At 34.2% G+C, this 9,387-nt stretch overlaps 1 protein-coding gene across 1 annotated transcript; it reads right to left on the bottom strand.

The window, feature by feature from the left end:
* Window positions 1–7,148: 7,148 nt before the first annotated feature.
* On the bottom strand, window positions 7,149–8,887 carry LOC149771657 (uncharacterized). The gene has a single exon (XM_089948270.1). The coding sequence runs from the start codon at window positions 8,819–8,821 to the stop codon at window positions 7,757–7,759; it is 1,065 nt and encodes a 354-aa protein (XP_089804396.1). The 5' UTR covers window positions 8,822–8,887; the 3' UTR covers window positions 7,149–7,756.
* Window positions 8,888–9,387: the final 500 nt, after the last annotated feature.

Raw genomic sequence — 9,387 nt, forward strand, 5'->3', positions numbered from 1 at the left:
ACAAGCATTGTGGATCGCAACGTGAGGGATGTTTGGCCTCTAAACCCTGTCTTGACGAAGTGCAATGCATTGCTCAGCTTGTCAGCGCACTTTTGTCAAACATAAAAGTTAAAAGCAGCATCTGAAGACGCAAGGTTCACGTATGTCAAGGAAAGAAACGATGTCACATTTGTCACCAAATCATGGACTTGAAACATGAATGCTACATTCAAAATTACCAACCCCATATGGCCAGAAATAGAAAGGGAATTTTATCTTTTTCTATTTCGATTACATGTAAGAGACTGGCATTCACATTCCTACTTTCTGCGAGGTTCATCGAGCGTTTAAGAAGTTCATCAAAGAGCGTATCTTTCGTCATTGCCTAAAGATTCCTGAAAGGACGTAAAGAAAGGATTTTGAGAACCTAATACACTATGCCATTAATATAATCAGCAAGCTTCCCACTTTGTCATTAATATACTCAGTAAACACCCCACTATGCCATTAACGCCCTTAGGTAACATCTCACTATGTCATTAATATACTCTGGAAACATTTCACTATATCATTGATATACTCGGGAAAGATTTCACTATGTCATTATTATACATTTGTTATATTAGTCTAATATCTAATTTCAATTTTAGTGTTATACAGATATTTTAATTTATTCTACTCTGAAATTGATGATTTATTATAATATAATTGTCTAACTGAGTCTAATATAGAATTTTTAAATTAGTCTAACAAGGAATTTGTAATTTTTGTTTGTCTATATCATTTTTTAAGCTTAAGTCATCAAATACACGGGATTAAGTGTTTCCGAGACCTCTGTTGTTTTATGTGTTTAAGTTCTCATAAACAGCAACAAGAAAAAAGTGAAGACTACAAGCTTTGTAGAATTTACCAAATGATTTATTTCCTTAGGAAAACAAGGTATAAATGAGAAAACGAACTTAAACTTTTAAGAATCAAATCCAAAAATAATCCAAGAATAATCCAAGATTTAAAAAATAGAAGTCCTAGTCATAAAATGTTCTAATGAATCTGAATTTGAGTCTCGATAAAATTCAAAATGAAAGGCGATGATGTATACTGTAGTCAGTGTAGTACTAATGTGTCTACAGTTCTTCGCTGAATTTCAGAAAATAATATTCCAGTGTTTGAATTCTGTAAATGTTTGTCACGTGTCTTTGTCTAAGAATTAATTTTGTACGGTCTTGATTTTACTCCATGATACCCAAATTAAAAAATGATTAAAGAAAATAAAAAATGTGTTTAATTTAAATCATGTATTAAGGTCAGGAACTAGGTCAGCTTTAGATACATAGTTCTAATATTAGGATTTTGAAAAACTGAACTGAATTTCTAGCATGCAGTGGAATAAAAATTATATAATTTTTCAAAACTAACCTACAAACAAAGAAATAAAATCAAACATAAATTAAATCAAATATTCATAACACTTACCCCATAAAGAAAAAGAAATATTTATATGATAAAGCTTTCATTTTACCATTGATTAATTATGCATGAGGTTAAAAAACAACAACATAAGAACTCTTATGAATTATACACAGTGTACCGGTATATTAAATAATACATTTTTATACACAAGAAAGTGCATCTGCTATTAAATTATCTTTTCCCTTATGTGCATGATGTCAATATTATATTCCTGTAACAACAAACTCCACCTTACTAGTCTTTGATTTTTTTTCTCATCTTGCCAATGAAAGTAAGCGGATTGTGATCACTAAACTCAATAATCAAAGGAGTTGAACATGTAAAATGTTGTGATGCCAGTATCAAAGCCAAAGATTCCTTCTTAGTTGTTGAATAATTTTTTTGGTGCTTATTTAATTCCTTGAAAAATAGCACTCTCGATGATCAACACCATTTTTGTCTTCTTGAATCTATACTTCTTCAACCTTAACATCACTTGCATCAACAGACAGTTTAAATGATTGGCTGAAATTTGGAGCTGTAAGAACTGGCACGATTTTAAGTATAGCTCTTAACTTATCAAAAGCCTCCTCACATTTTCCTGATAGTAGCTTCTCGTGGGTCGGTGGTGCTATGTAAGGTTTTCCCGGGTTCATCCTCCGCCATTAACACCGGATGCCTTGTATAGCCTATCATGTGCTGAAACGTCGCATTAAACCACACAACACACCTCATATTTTCCAGTCCAAAGAAACTTGTTTTTCTTGCTCATTACATTTGTCAGGGGTTCAGCAATTATGGACAAATTGAAACATAATTTCCGATACTGTTCAGCCATACCTAAAAATTGCATCAGTTCCTTTTTACCAACAAGCACAGAGAATAAAGAGATAGCCTTGACCGTAGCATCTATAGCTTTAACTTGTCCATGTCCCACGATATGTCCTACAAATGTTACACTATCTCGGCAGATCTCATTTTGGGATAAATTAATTGTCAAACTTGCAATTGTGAGTCTGTCAAAGAATTTCCGAATTGTCTCTAAATGTTCTTTTCAGGTGTAGTTGTAGATGATGACATCATCGATGTAAGCATCACAATTATCTAGACCAGAAGTAATCATATTCTTTTGTCGTTATAAAGTACTTGGCAAACCCTTCATCCCAAACGGCATCACTTTATATTGGCAAAGTGCATCTGGAGCCAGGAATGCCGAAATTTCCTTTGCTCTTTCCGTCAGTGGAATTTGCCAAAATCATTTCAAAATGTCAAATTTGGTGACATACTTGACATTTCTGATTTCGTCAATGCAGTCGTCGACTCTTGGTAATGGAAATTAATGTTTTAGTCACACTGCTCACCTTCCTACAATCAGTGCACATATGGAAAGTTTCATCTCGTTTTGGAACAAGTTTAAATGGTTAACTCTAATCATTTTTACTTGGCTCTATGAATTCATTCTCCAGCAAATACTGAATTTCTTTTTCCAAGTATTCCTGCTTGAAAGGGTCGATTCTGTATGGATGTTGTTTCACAGGTTTGGAATTTAAAATTTGAACGTCAGTAAAATTTGTATTTGTTATTGTAATAACATCTGGAATGAAGTGGTCATATCAAATAATAAATATTTAAGTTCATCCATTTCTTGCTGTTACAAACTTCTGGTCTAGCTCATTCATAATTTCTGAATTCTGAAGACTTGTCACTCCAATATCAGTATAATCCGATGACATTCCTTCACTTAAATCTTCACGGAGTGGGACAAGTACTACTAAATTAATTGTGTGTTTAACCTGGATATCTCTCCCAATATACTTATTTAACATATTTATGTGACAAAGTTGTTTTTGTTTCGCCTCCTTGAAGTAATTATGATATAATTTAAATCATTTACATTTTTGCAACTGTGTAGGTACCATAATACTTGGCCTGGAGAGAATTTTGTGGTATGGGCAAGAGTGCAAGAAGCTAATCACCAGGCTGAAAACTCATTTCCTCTGAATAATTATCATATCTTAATTTCATTTTTGACTGAGTAGAACACATATTCCCTCTTGCAATCTCACAAGCCTTTCACATCTTGTACTTAAAATTGGAAACATAATCAAGAACATTAGTTTCAGTATCTTCATCAGAAAGAAGTTTCTCTTTCAATAACCTCAAAGGTCCATCCAGTGTGTCCAAAAGCCGGTGCAAAGGGACTGAAGCCTAAAGAATTTTGAACTCATTCCCTAACAGAAAAAAATAGTAAATGAATGCCTTCATCCCAGTCTTTACCCATATCAAAACAATATGATGGAATCATATTTTTTAAAGTCTGAATAAATCTTTCTAATGCCCACTGGCTTTCAGGTTGATAGGCATATTTGAACGAACTGTTGGATGCCTAATTCATACATAACTTGCTGAAAAATTCCAGACATGAAATTTGACCCTCGATCAGAATAAACAGATTTGGGAAGACCACATTGAGTAAGATACTGTTTTAAAGCTTTTGCTATTGTTTTAGACTTCATATTATTCAAAGGAATTGCCTCTGGAAACCTCATTGATGCTCACATAATGGTCAACAAATATTGGTTACCTGACTTGGTCGTAGATAAAGGACCAACACAATCTACCATAATCCTGCTAAATGGTTCGTCAGATGCAGGAATAGGTTGCAGATGAGCCTTAGTCATCTTCTGATTAGGTTTTCCTACCATTTAACAAGTATGACAAGATCTACAGTATTTACAAACATCACTTTTGATATATTACCATTAAAAGTGAGTCAAAATCTTGTGATAAGTCTTAATAATCCCTAAATGACCAGCCAGAGGAGATTCATGGGCCAAACTAACTATTTTTTGTCTGTAAGATTTTGGAACTACAATGTGATAGTTCACTGACCACTCGTCACCATCAGGTAACTTCATTGACTATAGTTTCACTAATAGCCATTTGAAACAAACAGGGGATTCAGTGTCTTTTTCCTGTTCAACGATAAGTGATTGTCGTTATCACCCATATTAGAATGAAGAGAATGAGAAGGTAAACGAGGATCCCTGTGATCAATACCATTTTTGAATGATCCAAACAAGGAGTGAGAGCAAGCACATAAAAAGCCTGACCAATACATGTGTCAGCTAGAGGAATACCTCCCTTGTCAACCTCATTCTCAAGAGCTTTCTTTTGCCATAACTCTGGTAACTGTGCAAGCTGGATATAACTCAGGTAATTCTTTTTCAATGGATCGACTTTCAGATCCAAGCGTGGCTTGTCAGTTACACGTGGATTAACCACAGCCTTGTCTGCAGCTAGCTCTTTGCTCTGTAATAAATAAATACCCTCGACGTGTAAAACAGACACTTCCAACTGTCTCGGGTCCAGATACTAGGTCTGATGATATATTTACACAATTCAGAGGAACATTAACAAGGCTGCTCTCTACTTCCTGAATAAGAATACTCTCATTAGAAGAGGACTTCTCAGAAAAAGTCAAAGTATCTGACGATAAAAGAATCTGAGAAGCTAATGTGTCCCTCAAAATTTTAATAGGGATGGGATTGGCTGAATCAACCAAGAGTAATATAGAACCCTTTGACATGAATGGTTCATAATTCTCCATAATAAAATCATACTGATGTTTATTAGACCCAACAAATGTACTGATTTAAATACATGACCGTGACCTTGACCTCTTAGAACTAAGAGCATTTGTGGAATAGGTCAGTCTCGATTCTGATGCTTATTTTTCAATTTCTTGCAATCTGAAATAACGTGTCCTTTCTTTATGCAATAGGTACATGTAGGAAAAGATGAGAATCTTTGATCAAGATTAACAGAATCTTGATTTTTAAAAGTTGTGCCATATTAGGATTTAGAAGGACTCATTTTAGGCTGAAATACTTTTCTGCCAGAAGACTGCCAAGTGAAAGTCGTTTTTACCAAAAATAATGTGAGCAGAAGCATACTGGTCAGCAGCACGAGAAGCATTTTCCAAGGTTTCGACCTTATGTTCATTAGGATAAATTTTAATATCAGTATTATACAGTTCTTAAAATCTTGAAGCAAGACAGGTTGTGTGAGACTTTCCTAAGCTTGATCAACTTTCTTGGCTAATCACCATCTATCAAATAACAGCTCGTTTTCTCTTGGAAATTTGACATGAGTTGTCCAGCTTTCTTTATTGTTTCTGAATTTTTGCTGATAAGCTTCAGGGACTAACTGATAACCCCTTAAGATGTATTCCTTCACCAAATCATTGTCAGCACTCTGCTGTATTGACAGGGATGCATAGATATCTCGGGCATTGCCAAAAAGTGTATATTATAATTGAATCCAATGCTCACTTGGCCATTTCAAATTTTCAGCAACTTGTTCAAAATAAGGAAAATATTTGTCTACATTTTTTTCTCTAAAAGGGGGCACTAACCTAATATTCTTTGTAACATCTAAACTTGAATTTGCAAACAAAGTAGAAATGTGATTGTCACTTGCCAGCTCTATTTCTTTTTTCCTACATTGATATTCCATCTCTTTCTTCTCACTGTGCATCCGTCATACCCTCCTCTTTCTCCGACTGTAAATGCATTTGCTCTTTCTCTAACTGTATTTGTTCTTGCAATTTTTTTACCTGAGACAAAGAAAATCACTTATACAGGAGTCCTCCATACGCACACTTTTGCTATACAGCAAATTCAAGGGCTTGCTAGTCCTGCTTCAACCTTCTGTTGCGTAGGAAAATATGGTGATCAAATAATCATTTTAACTGTGCTATTATTTACAATAAGAAAATTCAGTTTCTGAAAGACCCCCTGATGTACAAGTAGTCATTGTAGGTGTACATATGGAAAACATGACCCGATAGCCTGGCAGCAAGTTCAAAGCCTTGACTAGCTGCAGAATGGTGGGAAAATGTACTGATATTTACAATGACTGAATACAGAGATAGAAAGACCCAGTGATGTACTTCTGAGCAAGAGTACATCTAATGAACAACTTTACCTTTCATTATTGTGTTCGTTTCCAAGTGTAGCCAAAAAAGCAGAGCATGTGACCTTGAAATCAAAACATGTTGAGAGTTAGTCAAAATGCAGTTTGCAAATTTGGATACATATTTTGGGGCAAATTGGCGAAGACTGTAACAGGATTAAACAGAGTGCTAGAAGTTGCTAGAACTGATATTTCACATTTCGTATGGAACACTTTATGTGTGATGCTTAGCTTAATGCATAGAGTAAGAAATTTCCTAGGCCTGTCATTATTCACTCTTACTTTAATGGACAAACAAGAGTTATATATCAGTGTTGTAAAGAGGTTAGAAAATAAAACTCATTGGCAACCACTGGTTCTAATCATCTGGAAACTTAGCCACTTTAGGTATGTCCTATATGCTTCTGGTAGGGGACTGCAACTTTTGCTGGTGGGACTCGTGTTTTTTTTCCAAAATAGGAGTCCTGGACTCGTAGTTTAAAATCCTAGCAAGACCTCTGACACAATGATCTTCTTCCAACCATCATGTATCCTCCTGCACAGTCTTAAAGCTCCACACTGATTAAACTTTTTATCACATACCTCACTCTTAAATGATTTTTCTAAAGTATTTTTCCTCATGTGCACCATTAGTTTTTCACTGCATCACAACATTTCATGACAAAAACTGCTAATGCTGACTAAGCCACAAAGAGCCAAATAAAGTCACACAAAGCCAAATAAAGTCACATAAAGCCTGAGAATCATGTGAAGACAACACAGAATGATTTATTTGTATTGCAAAAGATATTAAATAATAAAATTCAGACAAAGTCATCATTGAAATTTCAGTATTATTTGAAAATGCATAATTTTTTAAATGGTGAAACAAAAGTAACATAAATCTAAAATGTCTTACTTGGTTACTTAATTTTTTTTTGTCCACTATGAATGCTCATGTGCAGTTTTAAATGTTTACTGCAATTAAACATTTTATCACACACTTTTCACCTATAAGATTTTTCTCCATCATGAATGCCTAAGTGTCATTTTAAATATCCAACTAGACTAAACGTTTGATCACAAACTTCACTCTTAAATGGTTTTTCACAAGTAAGAATCCTTGTGTGCTGCTTGAAATATCTCCTGCAACAGAATATTTTATCACAAATCTCACTTATATGCTTTTTCTCCAGTATGTTTCTGCAGGTGCAGCTTTAATTGTAGACTTACTGTAGCATTTTATAACACAGTTCACAGTGATGTGGCTTTTATCCAATACATATTCTCATGTGCTTTTTTAATTTTTAAATATGACACTAATCAAACCTTTTGTCACAAATGTTTAAGCTGAATAGTTTCTCTCAGTATTTCATTTCTCTCCAGTATGACTGTTCTTGTGAAATTTCAAACTTTCATGGCGATTAAACAGTTTATCACATACTTCACACTTGTATGGTTTTTCTCCAGTATGAATCCTCATGTGCAGTTTTAAAGTTTTATTCAGAGAAAAGCTTTTATTACATACTTCACACTCAAACGGCTTTTCTCCAGTATGAATCCTCAAGTGCTGTTTTAAACTTCCATTCCGAGTAAAGCTTTCATCGCATACTTTACATTTAAATGGTTTTTCTCCATTATGAATCCTCATGTGACGTTTTAAATTTCCATTCTCAGTAAAGCTTCCATCACATACTTTACATTTAAATGGTTTTTTTCCAGTATGAATCCTCATGTGACGTTTTAAATTTCTATTCTCAGTAAAGGTTTCATTGCATACTTCACAATGAAATGGTTTTTCTCCAGCATGAATCCTTAAGTGCTTTTTTAAATGTCCATTCTGAGTAAAGCTTTGATCACATACTTCACATTTAAATGGTTTTTCTCCAGTATGAATGCGTATGTGCTCTTTTACATGTTCACTACGTGCAAACTTTTTGTCACATACTTCACACTGGTATGGTTTTTCTCCAGTATGAATCCTCATGTGCCGTTTTAAACTTCCATACTCAGTAAAGCTTTCATCACATACATCACACTTAAATGGTTTTTCTCCAGCTTGAATCATGTGTCGTTTTAAATTTCCATTCTGAATAAAGCTTTCATCACATACATCACACTTAAATGGTTTTTCTCCAGCATGAAACCTCATGTGCCGTTTTAAATTTCCATTCTGAATAAAGCTTTCACCACATACATCACACTTAAATGGTTTCTCTCCAGTATGAATCCTCAAGTGCTGTTTTAAAGTTCCTTTTCGAGCAAAGCTTTCTTCACATACTTCACATTTAAATGGTTTTTCTCCAGTATGAATGCGTATGTGCTCTTTTATACTTCTACTACGAGTAAACATTTTATCACATAATTCACACTTAAATGGTTTTCCTCCAGCATGAATGCTCGTGTGCTGTTTAAAAATTCCATTATGAGCAGTCATTTTATCACACACTTCACTTAAAATGGTTTTTCTCCAGTATATAGCAATCTATGTTTGTGTAGGATAAGTGAGGTCTCCCTGGTTGAATTTATTGCGTAACAACTGGAATAACCATTTGTAGAGCGATTGCGCGCAACAACTTAGAATTCCAAATTAATCACTGGTTTTCAAAAAATTATAAATTAATTGAAAATCTTTATATTTATTTAATCTTATTTTTTTTTTCATGGAATTTTTAATAATTGTACTTCAAATATGCACTGCTGTCGGGCATTTCTGCGTACCGAAGGTTTTCGTTTCCAATATTGAAACAAAACGCATACCGAATTCGAGAGATTGACAAAAAATAAAATACAGCAATGCTTACCATTTGAAAAGATGTAATTGTTACCAGAATATTCTGTTCAAAATAATATTAATTTTGGACACGGGGATACCATACCCCTGTTTTCCTAACTCGCGATATTCTGTGCATAACTTTGAAAAGTTGTAATGTTTATCCATCTTGCTATAGAAATGAAATATATTACTTTGGACTGTTTCTGTCAGCAGTTCAGTCGAGTAAT

Source organism: Sinohyriopsis cumingii, unplaced genomic scaffold (assembly GCF_028554795.1).
Source record: "Sinohyriopsis cumingii isolate HCF-2022 unplaced genomic scaffold, ASM2855479v2 utg001747l, whole genome shotgun sequence".
Classification (NCBI taxonomy): Eukaryota; Metazoa; Mollusca; class Bivalvia; order Unionida; family Unionidae; genus Sinohyriopsis; species Sinohyriopsis cumingii.